The 22,087-nt window shown below is 39.0% G+C and overlaps 1 protein-coding gene across 1 annotated transcript; it reads right to left on the reverse strand.

Annotated features, from left to right (window-relative positions):
* Nucleotides 1-339: 339 nt before the first annotated feature.
* Nucleotides 340-18,943, reverse strand: CKAP2 (cytoskeleton associated protein 2). The gene is made up of 9 exons (XM_081114611.1): nucleotides 18,777-18,943; nucleotides 17,794-17,878; nucleotides 14,170-14,245; nucleotides 13,190-14,055; nucleotides 12,341-12,545; nucleotides 10,829-10,999; nucleotides 9,931-10,000; nucleotides 1,760-2,015; nucleotides 340-1,269 (listed from the first exon to the last, which is right to left on the reverse strand). Exons 1-9 carry the CDS (start codon nucleotides 18,844-18,846, stop codon nucleotides 1,014-1,016), a joined length of 2,055 nt encoding a protein of 684 aa, XP_080970737.1. The 5' UTR covers nucleotides 18,847-18,943; the 3' UTR covers nucleotides 340-1,013.
* Nucleotides 18,944-22,087: the final 3,144 nt, after the last annotated feature.

Raw genomic sequence — 22,087 nt, forward strand, 5'->3', positions numbered from 1 at the left:
CCGGTCAGGGCACATACCCGTTGCAGGTTCTATTCCCAGAAGGGGGTGTGCAAGAGGCAGCCAATTGATCTCATCGATTTTTAATCTCTCTCTCTCTCCCTCTATCTCTAAAAATCAATAAAAAGTTTTAAAAAAAATACTTATGGTAAATTTAAGGTACAATTTTAGAGAAGTAGATTATTTTCAAAAGAAAATAACCATTAAGCAGATACTTTTAAGTGTTGAAAACCTCAAGTCAAATCCCACTATAATTTATTTCCAAAGGTGAGGTTTGAATTTATTCACTGTGGTTAAACTACATTTCATATTTGTTGAAATAAATGGCACTAAAACATCATTATGTAGATATGTTAATTTATTGTTTACATATTAGGCAGTTTAAAAAAAAAAATCCTGCTCTCTAGAACAGAAGACAATGGAAGGTACTGTTATACAAATGGAATATATGAACATAAATGAGCCCAAGCATGTGATTTTCAACCACATTCATATTACAGTTTTAAAATGATTTAAGCTTTTACAATGGCCAATTACTGATTTGAAAACATGGACCTGGTAGAGGATAAATGCTATTTAAATATCAGTTCAAAGACACAAACAATTTTATTATGGTATTTATGTGTGTGGGAAGAAGAGAACTGTTTACTGTATATAACTATCATGTTTCAGAGGACATTATTTAACAGTTAAGTTTTTATATTACAAAACAAGTTTAAGTATTAGTTATTTTAGAAATACCACTGGAAATAGAATGACATTAATTATACTAAAAGAACATAGTAAACTAGTTGACAAAATTTAGCTACCTTAGAGAAAATCTTAATCTGTTGAGATAGACAATATAGGATCTAGCTTTCTGACAAGCAGAAAGCAACATCTATTATGTGAATATTATAAAAGAGTTTACTGCCATGAATACTTAGGTAACTTGGCCAACTCCTGAACTAAGACATATGAAGCCACAACAAACAAACACCCCAGGAATAATAAAATCCATATTTCTTATCATAGCTTTATTTCTCTTCTGTTGTTTCAGTCTCCAAATACATCCGGCACAGTGCTGCATTAGGGCGGCATATAAAAGCATCAGTTTCATCCCCCAACTCTGTTAACTGTTCCAATGAAGACACACAAGGATAATGGTCTTTTAACATATCGGGCAACTTAGAAGTCTTGTCTTGAAGTCGCTGAGAACGTCTAACTGGTGTTAGAAACTTGAGCTCTTTAAATGCAGAATTATTTTCGTCAAACTGCATTTTCTTTTTTACACTAAACAAACAAACAAAACCCCACAAAATTATTCCCAGAGTTAAAAAACATGTTAACATTTTTACTTTGTACCTTGATGCTATTTATCATACCATAACTTGTGTTATAACCATGTGATTGATTGTCTTACAGAGAGGTACTGTGAGCTTCTTGAAATAAGGAATTTATTCTTCTCTCAATTTTTATTATAACTTGTACACAGTAGATACTTGAATATATGTAGAATTGGCTAATTGTTGAGTTCCAAATCCTATATTATCACCAATCAGCAATTAAGATGATGTAAAAATTTTGTTTCAAAATGACAATATTTAGGGAAAAGCAAGCAAATGCAGTATTTAAATGGTGATGTCCAATGATATTCGATTTGTTTAAAACCATTTTGTTAACAAATAGTTCTAAGTGGAAGCTAGCTCAAAGATTTTAAAATACCATATTTATTATCCCTAAGCATAAAAACAAATCAGCACATTACATTTAAAAAGCTTACCTTTGCAAGTATGGTGTAGTAGACACATTATATTTAATTAAGCAACCCTCCCTAGTTTCTGTGTTGGGGGTTTTAACATCGTTGGTTGGATCTTTCGTTTTGTGTACTTGCTCTTTTTTACAATCTTGAAATACTACATTTCTATGATGTTTATTTTCCATTTCAGGTTTTCCTGACTCTCGATTAACACCAATATCTTCGATGTTGACTTCTTGGATTTTTTCCTTCGTTGCACAAGCCTCCTCAAGATTTTCTCCTATAGAAATACATTTATAAGTTATACTTTTCATCAAATTTAAGAAAACCAGAAAACATTACATTTATTCACAGCGAGCCAAATTTTCAAAATAAAAGAACCAAGCCATCTCCTAACCATTACTTTTCCTGAACAAATATTGCTGACAACTATTTAATTATCTATCTATATACATATTTTTATGTATTTTTTAATCCTCCCTGAGGATGTTCTTCCGTTGATTTTTAGAGAGAGTGGAAGTGATGAGGAGAGAGAGAAACATTGATGTGAGAGACACATCGATTGGCTGCCTCCCACACCCTGACCTGGATCGAGTCTGCAACTGCGGTACATGCTCTTGAGCAGGGAATCGAGCCCGGGACTCTTCAGTCCGTGGAGGGGGACATGGGGGGTGTCGATGCTCTATCCACTGAGTAAAACTGGCTATGGCTATTTAACAATATTTACCAACGCTTGTGTGTCAGAGATTATAGATACAAATGTAAGAACGAAATCATCTCTGTCCTTTAAGAAGTTCACATTCCGTCCTGGCTGGTGTGGCTCAGCTGATTGGGGGTTGTCCTGTGCCTCAAAAAGTTGCCGGTTTGATTCACGGTCAGTGCACATACCCGGGCTGTGGGCTCAATCCCCAGTAGGGGATGTGCAGGACACAGCCAATGGATGTTTCGCTCTCACATCAATGTTTCTCTCTCTCTAAAAATCAATACAAAATCTTTTAAAAAAAAGTTTATATTCCATGGAAGGGATGCGCTTGAAAATAATGGCTATAATTGAGATAAGAACCATAAAAAATAACTAACTTTGTTTGTAGGGCAGAAAGATGGCTAGGGAAGGTGTCATGAGTAACATTTATGCTGGGTCTTGAAAAATAAGTACTTGACAAGACCAAGGAAGACAATTTTGGTATGAAGGTTTTATGGTTTTGTTTTTTAAAAAAAGATCTAGTAAGACAACATTAAAGGGCCAGTGTGCTTAGAATATAAAGGAATATAAAGGTCAGTGGGGAGGAGGTAATGAATTCAGATAAAGAGAAAGGGTCTAGACCAGCAGTTCTCAACCTGTGGGTCGCAAACCCTTTGGCGGTCGAACGACCCTTTCACATGGGTCGCCTAAGACCATCCTGCATATCAGATATTTACATTAGGATTCATAACAGTAGCAACATTACAGTTATGAAGTAGCAATGAAAATAATTTTATGGTTGGGTCACAACATGAGGAACTGTATTTAAAGGGCCAGAAGGTTGAGAACGACTGGTGTGGACTATAATGAACTTTATGTGCAACAAGTTTGATAATAAAAAAAAAATTCACGGGAGACAGAGATACAGTTAGATTTGGTGACAATACAGGATGGTTTAGAATGGCAGGGAATGAAAACTAATAATGTGTGATGGTAAGACAAAGCTGTTTTAATAGTCTAAGCAAGGTGGCAGAGGTAGGCAATGAGAAGGAAGAGCCTAAGTTAAGTGTTTTGTTAGGAGTTAATAAGTGAATGTATTAGGGGTATCCCTTCAAAAATTTCTTCCTTTGGAGTCTTTAATGACAGAATAATTTTTTCTTTCTTTTATTTTTTGGGAGGAAGAGATGGTGTTATGGCGAAGCAGTAGAGAAAGACAAAGTTTAAAATACAACATGTCAGCTGTGAAAAACTTGTGAGACATCTGGTAAATCCATCAAGCTGAGAAGACCTCTAGATTGATAAGAAATTATTAGAAATTTTTACTAAGAGATGTTTTAGTTACATGATAAATGGAATGTTTGTTTTTTGGTGTTGTTTTTTTTTGTTAATCCTCACCAGAGAATATTTTTCCACTGATTTTTAGAGAGAGTGCGAGAGGGAGACAGAGCGAAATATTGATGTGAGAGAGACACATTGATTGGTTGCCTCCTGCATGCACCCCAACCAGGACTAGGGAATCTGTAACCAAGGTGCCCTTGACTGGAACAGAGTCAGCGGGCTGAGTCATACCGGCCAGGGCTGAATGTGTTTGTTTCTTTAGTGAAAAGATGTTGAAATGGGGAGAGGGAATGTGAATTCTTTAATTCAACAAATATTTAAGTGCCTTAACATATGCTAGACACTGCATTAGCACTGGGGTACAATGGTGAGAAAGATCAGACACCGTCCTTGTCCATCAAGTTTACAGTTTAAATTATTGCACAGAGAAAAAACTGGGAGCACAAAACAGGTGCATCTAATCTAGTTGGGTGGGGAGGATAGGTGGCTATCAGGGAAGGCTACCCCAAAGAATGACATTTGAGTTGAGGTGTAAAGGATAAAGAGGAATTAGATTAAAAGTAGAACACTGGCTTGGATAGACCAGAGAAAAAATAGGTAATATAGTCCTTTCTAGAAAATAAAAAAAGAAATTTAGAGATGTGAAGGAGTGGGAGGGAGTGACAAGAGGCTGGAGTCAGGAATTTACCCAGAGAAGTGACAGGGCATTTTGATTGCAGCATTGAGAATGGATTAGAGTAAGAGTAGAGAAGCAAGCAAGGTAGGAGACTACTGTTGTAGTCCAGGTAAGAGCTGTAGGTGATCTTGAGTACAGTAATAAGAGTAAGGATGAAGAGAAATAGATGCATTTTAAGAGATGCTTACAAAGTTTAATTGAATTTGATTGGCTGAGGAATAGGGGTGGGGGTGTGAGAATGAGGCAGTGAAATATAATCCCAAGACTTCTGATGTAGAGAACTGGGCAGTGTCAGTTATTGAGAAAGGGAACCAAAAGAAAAAAGGTTTAGAGAAAAATGATGTTTTCAAGTGTGGAAATGTGGGCTTGAGGTATCTGAGAGACTCAAGTGGTGCTCATCTCTGTTACTATTTGTCTTCTATTTCCCAATGCTACTTACAAGTAATCTTAATTTGTAAAACTGATTTTATATCTAGTAATTACATATCTCAGAAAGCCAAGAGTTTATTGATAGCATTCTTTTTCCGTGTAAAGACAAATATTCTATCTACTAGAAAACATTCCACAGGAAAGATAGAAAACTGAATTTGACTAAAATACTGTTTTCTCTTTCTACAGATCTCTAAAGCCAGTGAGAATTATGAGAAAGGCTTTTTTCTCTTAAAAAAAAATGTTTTTATTGATTTTTGAGAGAGAATGGAGGAGAGAAAAAAACACATGGATGTGTTAAGAGAAACATCAATTGGCTGCCTCCTACATGTTCCCTACTGGGGATCGAGCCCACATGCGCTGGCTCTGACTGGGAATTGAACTGGCAACCTCTTGGTGCATGGGACCATGTTCAATCAATTAAGCCACCCCTGCCAGGGCCGAAGCTTTTAAAATGAAATATTTCCACTTTGCTGTCTTTAGTGTGTAAGACTCAGGATTAAGTTGTTCTTTTTATTAATTTTTAAAAACAAAAGTATAATCCTATATAATAAAATCCTAATATGCAAATCGACCGATTCTATGACGCACACTGACCACCAGGGGGCAGACACTCAGCGCAGGAGCTGCCCGCTGGTGGTCAGTGTGCTCCCACCGGGCTCACAGCTGGCAAGCACAGCAGCAGTGGCGGGAGCCTCTCCTGTCTCTGTGGCAGAGTGGGGAGTGGGCCTAAGCTGTCAGGCGGACATCCACCGAGAGGTCCTGGACTGTAAGAGGGTGCAGACAGGGCTGAGGGGACCCCTCCCCAACCCCCCCGGGAGAGCATGAATGTAGTGCACTGGGCCTTCCAGTTGAAATGTAACATTATATTAGTTTCAGGTGTATAGCAGTATACTGATTCAGTATTTGTAAAATTGTGAAATGATTACCACAATAAGTCTATTTTTTTTTCTTTTGATGAGGACTTTTAAGATCTATTCTCTTAGCAACTTTCAAGTATACAATAGAGTATTATTAACTATAGTCACCATGCTGTGCATTACACCCCCATGGCTTATTTATTTTATAACTAGAGGTTTATACCTTTGGATCCCCTTCAACCATTTTGCCAGGTTGGGTTATCCTTAAACTTTTCTCCTCCTTTTGTTTATGGTATAGTACACTTTCCTGGTTTTTCCTCCTGTTTCCCTGACCATTCCTTCCCAAGTTTCATCATTAAATATAACTAGTACCATTAGAAAAAATATATCTTTTGTATGTTCTCCTAGGGGCATATTAACAGCAACCATCAATTGAAATATTCGCTGTTGAATTAAACATACTGCCAGTAAAAGAGGACCCCCTCACATGTAGATATTAACCATTAAGCCATATGCATATTAACGTCACTGAACAGATTTTTGGTAACATGTAACCAAAACGTGTATAACACGTTTAGAATTTCAGTATAATTTTAAATTTTACTTAAAGTTTAGCCCATGACCTAGATCTCTATATTTTAAATTCATTTTGTGTACTGAAAATAAGGATACTTGTAACTAATTTGGAAAGCAATTTAGCAGCAGTCATCAGGAGCCTTAAAAAGGTCAAACTGACACTTTTTAAAATTAATAAAAAATAAAATTAGTGAAAAAAAAAAACAGATACAAGCAACAATGATATATATAATAGGTGCTCAAATATTTGTGACTGGCTGATACAGAGAGGTATACTAAAAAATTGGAAATAACTCTGATAAAAAAAGAAACACATGTTGAACCAAGATGGCGGCATAGGTTAACGCCGGACGGAGATTGCTGCCTCGAACAACCACTTCAAAAAAACAACTAAAAGACCGAATGGACATCATCCAGAACCACAGGAAGGCTGGCTGAGTGGAAATTCTACAACTAGGAGGAAAGAGAATATCATACCCAGACTCAGAGGAGGCGCAGTGCTGAAGTGAAATAATCAGGTGCGGAGTGCGCGCGCGGAGCAGGCTGGCGGCGGAGGGCGCGGTTGTTGTTTTCAATCGGGAGGGAGTTTCAGACTCTGAGCTCCAGATCTGGGCGAGTCTCTAGGGACCCAGACTCAAACGGGAGAAGCGGGACTGTCTGGCTTCGGTCGGAACGCGAAGGCAGCTTTCTCTCCGAGGTTTGCAGCAGCTGCTGGGACTCTGTGAGGCAGAGCCCCTAGGGACGGAACTGAGAGCAGCCATAACTGCTCCCTCCTGCCCACCCTGTAGATCCCCGGGGACCCGCCCTGCCCAAGCCCTGCACAGAGCCATTTGCCGGATAGCCTCAGGCAAACGCTAGATTAGAACCGCCCTAGAGATCCAGCACAGAAGCTCTCCCACTGCAGAGACAGCAGACTCTCATAGCCAGTTAGCCTGGAGGTCAAATCACCCCCGGTACTGCCGACAACATTCAAGGCTTAACTACAACAAGACTGCACACAAAGACCACTAGGGGGTGCACCAAGAAAGCATAAAAAATGCGGAGACAAAGAAACAGCACAAAACTGTCAATGGAGGATATTGAGTTCAGAACCACACTTTTAAGGTCTCTTAAGAACTGTCTAGAAGCTGCCGATAAATGTAGTGAGATCCTCAAGAAATCTAATGAGACCCTTGATGTTATGATAAAGAACCAACTAGAAATTAAGCATACACGGACTGAAATAACGAATACTATACAGACTCCCAACAGCAGACCAGAGGATCGCAAGAATCAAGGCAAAGATTTGAAATGCGAAGAAGCAAAAAACACCCAACCAGAAAAGCAAAATGAAAAAAGAATCCGAAAATATGAAGATAGTGTAAGGAGCCTCTGGGACAACTTCAAGCGTACCAACATCCGAATTATGGGGGTGCCAGAAGAAGAGAGAGAGCAAGATATTGAAAACCTATTTGAAGAAATAATGACAGAAAACTTCCCCCACCTGGTGAAAGAAATAGACTTCCAAGTCCAGGAAGCGCAGAGAACCCCAAACAAAAGGAATCCAAAGAGGACCACACCAAGACACATCATAATTAAAATGCCAAGAGCAAAAGACAAAGAGAGAATCTTAAAAGCAGCAAGAGAAAGAAACTCAGTTACCTACAAGGGAATACCCATACGACTGTCAGCTGATTTCTCAACAGAAACTTTGCAGGCCAGAAGGGAATGGCAAGAAATATTCAAAGTGATGAATACCAAGAACCTACAACCAAGATTACTTTATCCAGCAAAGCTATCATTCAGAACTGAAGGTCAGATAAAGAGCTTCACAGATAAGGAAAAGCTAAAGGAGTTCATCACCACCAAACCAGTATTATATGAAATGCTGAAAGGTATCCTTTAAGAAGAGGAAGAAGAAGAAAAAGATAAAGATACAAATTATGAACAACAAACATGCACCTATCAACAAGTGAATCTAAGAATCAAGTGAATAAAGTAATCTGGTGATCATAATAGAATCAGGGACACAGAAAGGGAATGGACTGACTATTCTTGGGGGGGAAAGGGGTGTGGGAGATGCAGGAAGAGACTGGACAAAAATCGTGCACCTATGGATGAGGACAGTGGGTGGGGAGTGAGGGCGGAGGGTGGGGCGGGAACTGGGAGGAGGGGAGTTATGGGGGGGAAAAAGAGGAACAAATGTAATAATCTGAACAATAAAGATTTAATAATAAAAAAAAAAGAAACAAATTAGCTTATGCTTATATGTAGTGATTTCTCCTCTCATCTAAAATCCCATATAATAAAAGGATAATATGCAAATTGACCCTAACAGCAGAACCACTGGGAATGACTGGTCACTATGACACACACTGACCACCAGGGGGCAGATGCTCAATGCAGGAGCTGCCCCCTGGTGGTCAGTGTGCTCCCACAGGGGGGGCTCTGCTCAGCAACAAGCCAGGCTGATGGCTGCCAGCACAGCAGTGGTGGTGGGAGCTTCTCCCGCCTCCTCAGCAGCGCTAAGGATGTCTGACTGCAGCTTAGGCCTGCTCCCGCTGGCAAGTGGACATCCCCCGAGGGCTCCCAGGCTGCCAGAGGGATGTCTGACTGCCAGCTTAGGCCCGTTCCCCCCGGGGAGCAGGCCTAAGCCAGCAGGTGGACATCCCCCGAGGGGTCCCAGACTGCAAGAGGGCATAGGCCGGGCTGAGGGACGCCCCTGAGTGTACAAATTTTTGTGCACCGGGCCTCTAGTAGTAAGTAATAATAATACAATAAACTGTTTCACATACTCATAACTTTAAACCTACTTTTGTAGAATGCTGTACATTATTTCATTTAATGGTCCTAAGAATCTTAAGAAAGATCTTAACATTATCCTATTTTACAGAAAAGGGGTTAAATTTCTTGTGAAAGTTCACAGTAACTAGCACCAACCTATATCTGAATCTAGAAGATATTTACATTTTAAATACCTGATCACTAATGAACCTCTTATCGCCTCTCAATCTATTCCTAGCAAAGAGAATTTCTAAATGAGTATCTCTCTAGCATAGAACATATGATCGATTTTATTATTATTTTTGTTAATCCTCACCCCAAGGATATTTTTTCCATTGACTTTTAGAGAGTGGAAAGGAGGGGGGAAGAGGAGGGGAAGAGAGAGAAGAGGGAGGGAGAGACAGAGAGAGAGATCAATGTGACATCGATTGTTTGCCTCCTGCACCTGCCCCAACCTGGCTGGGGATCAAACCTGCAACCAGGTATGTGCCCTTGACAAGAAATCAAACCCAGGACACAAACTGATGCTCTAACAACTAAGCCATGCAGGCCAGGGCTATGGTAGAATTTAATAAGCAAAAAGTTTTTAGAGGTCTAGTCAAACTGCCTCAATCTTAAGAGAGGAAATTAAGTTCTACAGAGGTAAGGTAACTTTCACAGACACTCAATGACAAATTTGGGTTTTGAATGAGACCTCCTAATTAAAAATTCTTACTACAGAAAGCTACTGAATCTCAGAGGTACATCAACAGATGTATGAGAAAAGATTAACCTACATATTAAAAAAATTAAAAATGATAAAAGAAAAACAATTCAGCAAAGAAATTTAATGAAGTCACAATCCACTTGAAGGAAACAAAATGAAACTTACCAAATTTAACTTTTTCTTGACTCTTCATTGTTAGAATATCTGCAATTGCATGTCGCAATTCTTCAATAGGCTTGATTTTTTTTAAATGAAGAGAGCAAACACATGTAAGTTTATATTCTCAGACACTACATTGTCCAAGTTTAAAATATTAAGTCCAGTGATTAAATTTTATATTATAAAACAAGGCAGTGGCTCTTAGACCACTTATTTTGCCACTTAAATTGAAAAAATGCCTGTCTTTTCCAATTTATAAAATAAAAATAAACTTAAGGAATGAGGTTTCATCAGTTTAAAATTTCCCCCCATAATTTTTCTTAAGGCTTTGGTAACTATTACTGCTTGCCTAATATGAACATTATTAGTAAACAAGTAGCAAATTAATATTATTAATATCTATTAAAGAGCTGATTACATTTAAGTCTACATTAACCTTTAAGTTTATTCCTTTTCTCCTCATTCAAGTACATAGTTATATTTTTGTGTTTCACATGGTATTAAATGTGTCTTTGAACAGCTCAAGGTTAAAAAATTCAACAGTTCACTAAGTGTCCATTATATGCCAGATATTATGAGCACTTCCCATGCACCATGTCTGGGGGGTGCGGGAAGAGACTGGACAAAAATTGTACACCTATGGATGAGGACGGTGGGGGGGGGGGGGGGTTTAGTGCAGGGGGTGGGGTAGGAACCAGGTGGAGGGGAGCTATGGGGGAGAAAAGAGGAACAACTGTAATAACCTGAATAAAGATTTTTTTAAAAATGCAATTCTTGTGTCTTTTAATCATTCATTATATATATACATATATATATATAAAACCACAATTTTATTAAGTTATGATATATCTCAAATAATTCTGAATAATTTACATGCACTGTAATTAATAAGTTTTAATTTCACCTGAGCTCCTGCCAGAATGGCCTTCTCAAAGATTGAGATAATATTTTCAATAGAACTTGTGAGTGGTTCGGCACGTGCAAGGCATATCCAATACTTAACAAGTTTTTTGGCATCTGGAATATTTTTAATCAGGTCATTCAGTGTGTTTAATACTTCTTCTTTGGGGCATCCCTAAAATGTCAAGAAATAAAGTGAGTGTTATCTTTTAGCATAGAAAATATAAGCAATTAAGCTCACTATAATCAAAATCAGTGATAGAAAAAAGTTGATGGAAAATCGTTCATAAAACTATCCACTATTATCCTCCTCACTCCAAATTTATTCTGAATGGCTAGTATGAGGCATACTGGTCATAAGTACAAAGCAAAAGAACATAATACACTAGTTGAGAAAAACATTCATAAAAAAACGACTAACACTCTCCTTGGTCTTGATATTTATCCTCTTATCATATTTATTGTAGATTCCAGTTGTTAATATTTATATATTTTTGTATCTACCAAGTGTTTCTGAGTGAAAATAGCTCGCAGGTTTTAAAATTATATCTGTCAGGTACTGACATTAAGGTTAAAATGAATCTGTAATGGTTTATGTAAGTAAATTATATATAGTTGAGTAGCAGGGGAGAAAAATTCCATAGTATCAATAAAAAACTCCAGCTAAGCAGAAATAAGACTTGAATCAGTTTCCCTAATTGTAATTTTCACTGGTCCTCAAAACTACAAAATGTTTAATGATGCTCATGAAAACTAAAGTTTGAAATCATACTCTGTATATTCAGTCTTGCTCTGGAACTTACACAGTAGTGTATGACCAAAGCAAGTTTAAAGAGTAGTTAGGAAATAAAGAAAACATTCTGGAGTTATTATAGTCTGTCAAATTTTGGTCCAACAATAAAATACAATAAGTTCAAGATCATAATGATGTTGGGTGAGATGAATCAAAGTATTTGAAAATATTTTAGTCAATCTGAATTTAACCCTTGGTAATAAGGACTAATTTGTGTTGCTAGACTTGGTAAATTGTTAACATCATAGAGGAATACAGTATTTGTAACTCAAGTAAAAAAATCTATTCCTTTGATATATTTCTATGAACTCAATGAAAATGTAGTCCATTTTATTTTATTTAATATATAAATTTTTTATTGATTTCAGAGAGGAAGGAAGAGGGAGATTGAAACATCAATGATGAGATCACTGATCGGCTGCTTCTTGCATGCCCCCTACTGGGGATCGAGCCTGCAACCCGGGCATGTACCCTTGACTGGAACTGAACCCAGGACCTGTCAGTCTGTAGGCCAATGCTCTATCCACTGAGCCAAACTGGCTAGGGTGAAAATGAAGTCCATTAAAGGCCAAAGAAAATAATCTCATAATTAACAGTAAGTCTACATAACATCAGTGACACATTACTTGGTCAAACAAGACTGACTATAATTAATGGGATAATACTTATGAAGGTAGTTTGCAAAATATAAACTACTACACAAATATAAGATAAAGACATTACCTCATTAATCAGGTTTAGGCATTCAGAAAATGTCTTGTTTACTTTTTCAGTAAATAATCTTTGTTCATCTTCTTCTGCCATGGTAGTCCAAAATGACCCAACTGGTTTTTCATTCTGTCCTTCAGGTTCAGGCTGGGTTATTACTGAGCTAGGAGGCCTTTTCAATGTTTTCCCTTTGCTAGCTCTCCACTCACTCAGACGAGCTCTATAATTATAAGCAGTACATTACTATGATATTACTGATAGCATTGTCAAATAGAGGAAAAGTTAAAAAATATTTCAAACCTTTAAGTAGTTCCACGCTAGTGGCAAGACATGGTTCACAAATACGAAGAAAAAAAATTTAAAAATATCAAAGTGAGCCCTGACCGGTTTGGATCAGTGGATAGAGTGTCGGTCTGGGGACTGAAGGGTCCCAGGTTCAATTCCAGTCAAGGGCATGTACCTTGGTTGTGGGCACATCCTCAGTGGGGGGTGTGCAGGAGGTAGCTGATCGATGTTTCTCTCTCATCGATGTTTAACTCTATCCCTCTCCCTTCCTCTCTGTAAAAAAATCAATAAAATATATTAAAAAATATCAAAGTGAATTATATGCTCAAAGGCATAAGAATGAATTTTTAAATGGATGTTATAAAATACTTCCTAATTCCATTAAGAATTTTAACTTATGCTATATAAAACAACCTAATAAAACACATTCAAACACAGTAACTCAGGTCATACTGTTCTACAATATAAATTTGCCTACACATGACAGTAGAGAATACACACACAAAAAAATTCTAATACATTAAATTATAAACCAAATCACAAATTTGAAAATTCAGCTAATGCATTATATCTACTTACTTTCTTTCTTCTACGGTTTCTTTGGGCTGAGCCCTTCTATTGTTGATAGTTGCTTTTGCTATAGTATGCCTGCACTGGTCAATGGTTTTGGACTTTTCTATCCGTTTGATATTAGAAGATGAAGCAGGCCTGGCTATCATTTCAGATGTGATGCTTCTTGATACTGTCTTATTTCTTTTTACTTCCTGAGAAGAAATGGTTTTGACACTAGTTAAAACTGTATTTAATTGTAGTAATTCTTTCTCATGAGACCCCTTCCGAACTGTAACATTGGCAATGCCTTGTTTCAGGGAGTCCTGGGTATTATGAGTATTACTGTGGTGACTTCTAATAGGAGGACGTAAAAGTTGTTCATTCTGAGATGTAGCCCTCACAAATTTAGTCGTAGTCATCATATTTGAGGCTCTGTGACTTTTTGCTATTACACTGCTGGTGTTTATAGGCTGAGGTTTTGTGGCCTTAGAGATAGGAGTTGAAAGTTTCTTTGTTATTGCAGAATGCTCATCTTTGGCTTGTACAGGTTTTCTAAATGAATTAACCTTAGACTGAACAATTTGGCCACGATAAGATCCAAGAACAGGTTTCTTGAGCACGTTAGCATCTTGCTTTGGTTTTTCTGTAGTCACTTGTTTCTTTTTATTATTGTTTTTAATGTGAAATGCTTGGCTTAATGTCATACGTTGACCTTGGTGATCATTTGTAATTGGTAACAACTGCAGAGTTTGATTATTATTCTCCAAGTTATATGTATCAGTGGCTATAGTTGAATTGGTTAATTCATTAGAAGGTTTTAACGGAATACAATCTTTTCCCATTGTTACATTATTTTTGCTCCTTGTAGGTCCATGAACATTTTCTTTATCAGCCTAAAAGAGTAATTTGAAACAAATTAGTATTTCAGAATTCATTTCTTTCAGAAAGCGTTTAGGAGAAGGAAAGGGGGGAAAGGGACAGTTTTGAGGACTATGTCCATATCTTACCATTTTTGTCTTAAGTTTCAGAACTTTTGTCTCTTCTTGGACCAAACCCTCAGATGTCATCATTCCCTCGTTTCTACTACTTAAAAAAATAAAAATAAGAGAATTTTAAACCCCATACCAAAGAGGGTTTTCTTTTTTTGGGAAGGGATGGAAAAATATTAACCATTACCTGACTTCATAATTTTAAACTGACCTAAGTGTAGGGAGCTGCTCTAGTCAAGCCTTGGGCTGACCTGTGGCAGGGCCACAAACAAGTCCCAGCCTGGAGGGCAGAGCTCTCCTAGCTTAATTAAGCCTGATTTTGTAGCCCTCCCTAATTCCTTCCTAAGTAGCTAATGGATTGTGGGAGGTGCAGCAAGTGTTGCCAAAACAAGAACATTTGTATAAATGTTAATCTACCCTTGTTTTAATCAGACTATAAAATAAAGCATGGGCTTGCAGGCTGGGTCTTTTGTGTCCTCATCCAGGCACAGGAGATCCACCGAGCCCCAGCTGAATTCTTTTGTCTGTCTTTTCTTCAATCCTTCACCGCCCCTCCTCAGGTTCACCCTTGGCCTTGCTGGCATGGTACACCTAAGAACTGAGAGATTTATTTGTCCCAAGCAAAACTTTTATTATTTGACTTAAACTCCTTTTTACATATTTAGACTGGTTAGTATAGACTGTGAGAATCTTTTAGCAAGGAAAAAACAGGGTCAACTAGATGCCATTGATTCTAAGATAAAGCTCAAGTTCAGAGATGTAAAAATGTGAAAAAAAAGTACATTTTAGCATAAAATATTTGCAATCTATAGAGCTGATAATTTTGGTTCTACTGCCTTTCACATCTATTTGCTTAGTCTGCTTGGAGAAGCAGAACTTTGAAATAGCTTGTACCACCCATTTTCAATGATGGCAGAGAAGGATCAAAATGTGCTACTGAACTGGGTATATTGGTAGCTAGTTTCTGAGTATAGGTGCTTCTCATTCCTTCCAGGCATTGCCAGTGGCCTAGAGCACAGCAACATCTCTAAATTTTAAGCTCCTGTATTCAATTCCTGATGGCAAATACTCCTCTTGTTACTACCTGGCCTGCTGTTTGGTGTGGGTGGGAGATGATGCTCAGGGTCAACCTGCCAGGTTGCTCCCAATGTGGTACCTTCATTAATAAGACCACTTATTGATCCCAGATTCTATTACTTCTGGGATTACAATATACTGTGATAATATCTCATTGACAAAATTAGAAGCAATCTTAATTTTTTTGGTTAATCCTCACCTGAGGATATTTTTCCCATTGCTTTTTTTAGAGAGAGTAGAAGGGAGAGGGGCGAGGGGGATGGGGGGGAGGGAGGGAGGGAGGGAGGAAGAGAGAGAGAGAGAGAGAGAGAGAGAGAGAGAGAGAGAGAGAGAGAAACCCTGATGTGAAAGGAACATACTGATTGCCTCTTGCACATGCCCCAACTGGGACTGGGGATTGAACCTGCAATCCAGGTATGTGCCCTTGACCAGAAATCAAACCCAAGACCCTTCCGTGCATGTGCCAATACTCTAATCACTTAGCCACACTGGCCAGGGCTAGAAGCAATCTTAATAAGAATTAACCCATTTTTCTTCCACCAAAGACTATCAGCCTATCTCTGGTACTCTCTTCCTTCTAGTCTAAAGCATGACCTACAACATGCCAATTTAGGGTCAAACTCTCCATTCCTACACCTAAGTCTTCCCCATTTCAATATATGGTATCAATATAGACTCAGTTATCTAAATTAAAAGCCTAAGATCATTCTTTTGTTTGTTTTAAACAAGGAACTACGGGATTTATGAAAATGTTTATTCTAAAGTAAAGCAACTTATAAATGTGAAATTAAAAGCTTAAAAATTTTTTATTTGGAAATAAGGCAGACTTACAGAAAGTTGCAAAATTATCAATAGTTCAAAGAATATCCATATATGCTTTACTCAGATTTGCCTACTGCTAACATTTTATCCCACTTGCATTATCATTTGCTCTCTTTCTGAACATGTGTATGTGTAGAGTACATACAATTTTTTTTTATCATTTTAATATAAGTAAACAAACTCAAAGAGGCCAGGTATCCCCCCTGAGGTTTATAGTTGTAGTGGCAGACCTACATATTCCAGCCCAGGTCCTTATCACTCTAACTAACTTCATACTCTTTTTTTTTTTTTAATATTTTATTGATCTTTTACAGAGAGGAAGGGAGAGAGAGAGAGAGTTAGAAACATTGATGAGAGAGAAACATCGATCAGCTGCCTCCTGCACATCTCCTACTGGGGATGTGCCCGCAACCCAGGTACATGCCCTTGACCGGAATCGAACCTGGGACCTCTCAGTCCGCAGGCCGACGCTCTATCCACTGAGCCAAACCGGTTTTGGCTAACTTCATACTCTTAAATTGCACGAAGAGCCTGGAAGAATGTCACTACCAGTTATTTGGAAAGAGTGCGGGGACCTTTTGACTTCCTTTTTTATATACTTAAGGGTTTTTGTTTTAGTCACAACCATGTACTATTTAAAAAAATTTAACAAAACAATACAAATATATTCCTATGGATCACTGAGACTAAAACAAATGATTTCCAAACATTTAGGAGGGCCACCTCCCAAGGAACAATACTCCTCCCACCCCACACATACACTCTAAAACCTTGCTAAATTATACAAAGACTGGCCTTTGTAGTACTGTATAAACCATGTCAATATTTTGATAAAAATACACATTTTTCTTTAAAATTGTTTCTTCTTAGTGTGAATTTACACAAGAAATGGTGATCTGATGCTGTACAATCCAATAAGGTAGCCACTAAGCCACAAGTGCTGCTGAGCACTTACAATGTAGCTAGTCCAAACTGAGATGTGCTGAAAGTATTAACAACAGACCAGATTTTGAAAACTTAATACCAAAAAGAATATTTCAATTTTTAAAGTATTACACGTTAAAATGACAACACAGGATATGCTGCATTAAATAAAATGTTATTAACCCATTGTACGCCATAAGCGTCTGTAGACACAAGCGGAGGACCTTCCCCACACACGACACGTGTCTATTAAAAAAAACACGTTTTCCCTAAGTGGCAGCCCTGACCAACTTAAAATCATTTTTTGTGAGAATTTTCAGCTGAAAATATTGAAGAACACCCAAATTTGTGAGTAATATATATATTTTTATAATACTGATTGCAAATTGATTTCTTAAAATTAAATTCAAAATATCGTGGCATGTGGGGATGGTTTCCGTTTTGGACGTGAGGTAGTTAACTGGTTAAAATTCATTTCGGCCCGCCTGGTGTTGCTCAGTGCTCCACAGTCGAGCGCTGGGCCGTGAACCAAGAGGTCACCTGATTCCCGGTCAGGGCACATGCCCAGGCTGCAGGCTCGATCCCCAGAAAACCAATGATTCTCATCATTGATGTTTCTCTCTCTCTCTCTCTCCCTCCCTCTCTCTCATACCAATGAAAACATATTTAAAAAAATTCATTTCACCTTAATAAAACTTTAAAAATGTAGTTACTAGAAAATTTTTAATTACACATGTGGCTTACATTACATTTTTATTGGAAAGATCTGAATAAGTTTTACCAATCGGAAAAAAAAAGTGTTTTGTTTTTTTACCTCACCTGGAGAATTTCTGATTTTCCTGTTTGTATGTAGAGAGAGTTTTTCTTTTTAACAGATGCTCCTTGAGTTTTTGTTTTCTTTGCTCTGAATAACAAAACAGCTACATGTCAACATTCGTTACAATAACAGCGAATAAAAATGGACTAAATGAAGATTTTACTTCAACAAATGTTCTACTTAACATCACATCTTATAGATAGCAGAAAATCGCCCAGTATTCAGTATTGCCTTTGGAAAATCTCATTACTACAAGGCTGTTACTATACGGTTCGCCCCACAACCACTCTGCACAAGAATCGCATTACCTTCTACCTTGAAGTGAAACACCTGGAGAACACAATTCTCAACACACGGTTACTGAAAGGCAAGCTTTGGGAAACCACATGGCAGAGGTGACGACACTGGACTCCACATTTTAATTTACCGTAACTGAGTTGGGTGACATTTCTTTGTTTTCCCAAGTGTAGGCCAGAGAAATAACTGTATTACTTCCGAGGACCTAGCCAACCCTAGGTTTTCATAATGTCGGGGGCGTTAACAGGGAGCATCAGAGACGACAAGCCCATCTGAGAAATGTGCTCCCAACTCCAGAGGTGGGGCCGCCCTGGGCAGGCGCCTTCAGTTCTCGCGCCGCGGTGGCCCGGCCCCGCAGCGCCGGCTCCGTCCGCGGCCCCGCACGCCCCCTTCGAAACACGCAGCGCTGACCGGTCAGGCCTGTCTCTGCCGCTAGCGGGTTACGCCCCGCGGGTAGGGCTGCGCGCGAAGTGATCAGCCCGTAAACAGCGGCCGCGGGGCGGGTACCACGCCGTCAGGAAGGCAGCGGCGAGAGGCCCAGAGACCCGTTCCGCGTCTCAAACGAGTCGTCAGGGCTGAAGCGGGTCTGCGGACCCAAGGTCCTGACCGTTGGGCCGGCCCAGCCACCCCCACCCCGGCTGCCCGGTCCCCTCGCCGGGTCGCGCGGATATCGCGCCGCGGCCCTCACCTCTGAAGGCGAACTGGGCCCTCTGACTCGGGGGAAGCTGCAGGTCGCCCGGAACCGCTGGGGAGCTCATCGCAGGGCGAGGCAGGGGGACGCGTCTCCTACCTGACCGCGCCGCCACCCCTCCAGCAGAAGCAGCCGCACGACGCACGGCGGGAGAGGCGCGCCGACGCCTCCGCCCATTGGTGCCGGCGTGAATTGAATGGGCCAATGGGCGCAGGGGGCGGGGCCTGGGCTACGGTCGCTGCGGCGGGTCTGCCGGTTTCCGTTAGGGCGGCCCTTGGCTGAATCCCAGGTTTTCAAACCAAACAGCCCCGTCTTGGACCTCGTTGGCGTCTGCCTGCAAAGTCTCTGCTAAATAGCAGGCATTTAGACACCCACAGTCCGTTAGGGAAGGCAGACGGGAAAAGGGCTGTTTGGCTGCAACTCTAATTAAACATGGGCGTGTTCCCCGAGGAGGAGGAAGAGGATATAAGCGCGAACTACCTACGAAGAGCCGGTGCACTTCCCTTTCACAATGACCGCATCCCAGCTCTCAGGTGGGACGTCATCATCTCCTGTTTCTTGGATGAGAAGACAAGTTCAGAAGTTATTTGTTCACAAAGCTTGCAAAGGGAAGCTGAAACTAGGATATAAATTATTTTGTACTATGCAATAATCAGATGCAAAAAAGAGAGGAAGAGAAAAGGATAAAATGAGGATAGATCCTTCTCTTATAACACTACTGTAAGTTAAAATAGTTATTTGTTGTAGACATTTTGGGTGCGTTTAAGTGTGCTGCCATAATTTTTCAGTTCCCATCTAAAAATATCTATCTTCATAAAAGCCTAGCAAACATCCAATCCACGAAACAAAATAATTCGTGTAGAAAAGCTTTTGAGAGTTTTGTCTGAACTATGCCTTTCTGTTTTTAAGCATTGGATGCATAGCATTTCTCCACCTTGCCTGATTACTGCATTAAGGCTGGGCTGGACTGTTTTAAGCGCAGACGGAGATGGGTGGATGCAATTTCTACCTCCCTTGCCCAGGGTCAAAGGGCCTCCACAGCTGGCTCTCAACCCTGGTCAGCTTTCCCTGTCTTTCTCTGCTTTTTTTCTTCAGGCATCTTAAGGAGGAAGTGGGTTTGGGATATTCTGTATTTTTTTCTTGGTAAAACAACTCTGAGAGAACCAACCGCCAAACAGTGCTTATCACCATCCTTAAGATATCACTGCTGTTAATTAACAGTACTGTTAATATTGTTGATTATTTAACTAAAGTTTGATCAGACAGGTTGGGTAACCAGGGATTCCCATTAAGTGACCGAGAACAGTTTGACAAAATGAAACAGTTAAAAAGTGACTCAAGTACCTCCAAAGCATTATGTTAAATGAAAGAAGCCAGCCACTAAAGGTTACACAAATAGTATGATTCATTTACATAAAATATACAGAATAGATACACTTATAGAGACATAACACAGATTGGTGTTTGCCAGGGGCTGGGGTAGAGGGGGATGGGGAGAGACCACTTAATAGATAAAGGGTTTTACTTAGAGTGATGGAACTAGATAGAAGTAGTGGTTGTACAACATTATGAGCATATTAATACCACTGAGCTGTTCACTGTAAAATAGTTAATTTTATGTTATGTTAATTTCAATTTTTTTTTATCCTCATCTGAGGACATACTTACAGAGAGGAAGGGAAAGAGAGAGAGAGAGAAACATCAATGTGAGAGAGAAAACGGGATCAGTTGCCTTCCATACATGCTGGGACCTGGGATCAAATGTGCCCTGCCTGGGAATGGAACTGGCAACCTTTCAGTGCACAGCATGATGCTCAACCGACTAAGCCACTCCAGCCAGGCCCAGTATTATTTTTTTTTTTAAGTGGCATAGTAAAAAAATAAAATAAAATAAATAATAATAAAAGGAAATGACTCAAAAGGAAAGCTGTACTCTTGTTTCCTGGAAGTTTTTTTTTGTTTTTTTTTTTTAATTATTATTACTGCTTCAATTCATCAGTAGTTAGCCTATTCAGGTTTTATGATTCTTCCTGATTGAGTTTTAGAAAATTGTATTTTTCTGGGAATATGACCATTTCATCCAGGTTGTCCAGTTTGTTGGAATATAGTCGTTCATGGTATTATTTTTTTTTTTAACCATCTTTTGTATTTCTGTGGGGGTCAGTTGTTACTTCACCTCTTTTGTTTCTGATTTTGTTTATTTGGGTTCTTGATGAGTCTGGTGAAGGGCTCATCAATTTTGTTTATCTTTTCAAAGAACCATCTTTATCTTTTCAAAGAACCATCTCTTGGTTTTATTGACTTTTTGTATAGTTTTTGTTTTTGTTTTTTTAGTTTCTATGTCATTTATTTCTGCACTGATCTTTATCATGTCCTTCCTTCTACTTATACTGGGCTTTTCTTATTGTTCTCTATTTTTTTTAAGTTGTAATGTTAAAAAACTTATTAAATGTTTTTCTTGTTTTTTGAGGTAGGCCTATAATGCTATGAACTTCTCTCTCAGGACTGCTTTTACTGTGTCCCATGTATTTGCGGTTGTGTGTTCATTTTCATTTGTTTCCAGGATGTTTTTAATTTCTTCTTTGATCTCTTTGGTAACCCATTCATTGTTTAATAGCATGCTATTTAGCCTCCATGTATTTGAATGTTTTATTGTAGTTGATTTCTAATTTCATGCTATTGTGATTTGAGAAGATGCATGATATGATTTCAGTCTTCTTGAACGTATAGAGACTTAGTTTGTGTCCTAACGTATGGTCTATTTTTGAAAATATCCCATGTGCACTTGAGAAGTGTAGGGAGCGGCTATAGGGTTAACCCTCAGACTGACCTGTGGCAGGGCCACAAACAAGTCCCAGCTTGGAGGGCAGAACCCTCCTAGCATAATTAAGCTTGACCTTATAGTCCTCCCTTGTCCTTCCTAGGTAGCTAATGGGCTGTAGGAGGTACAGCAAGTGCTGCCAAAATAAGGTGAAACTCACAAGAACATTGTAAACATGTTGACCACTTCCCTTGTTTTGCTTTGTGTGCTCTGACTATAAAATAAAGCTTCGGCTTACAGGCTGTGTCACTGTGTCCTCATCCAGGCACAAGTGAACCTACCTAGCCCCAACTGTATTATCTTGTCTGTCTTCTTTAATCCTTCACCGCCCCTCCTCAGGTTCACCCCTGGCCATGCTGGACGTGGTTCAGAGAAGAATATCTATTCTGTAGCTTTGGGATGAAATGTTCTGTAAATGTCAATTAATTCCATCTGATCTAGTGTGTCATTTAGGATTGCTGTTTCCTTGTTAATTTTTTTCTACAAT

The sequence above is a fragment of the Myotis nattereri genome, assembly GCF_964212035.1.
Source record: "Myotis nattereri genome assembly, chromosome: 2".
NCBI classification, from domain to species: Eukaryota; Metazoa; Chordata; class Mammalia; order Chiroptera; family Vespertilionidae; genus Myotis; species Myotis nattereri.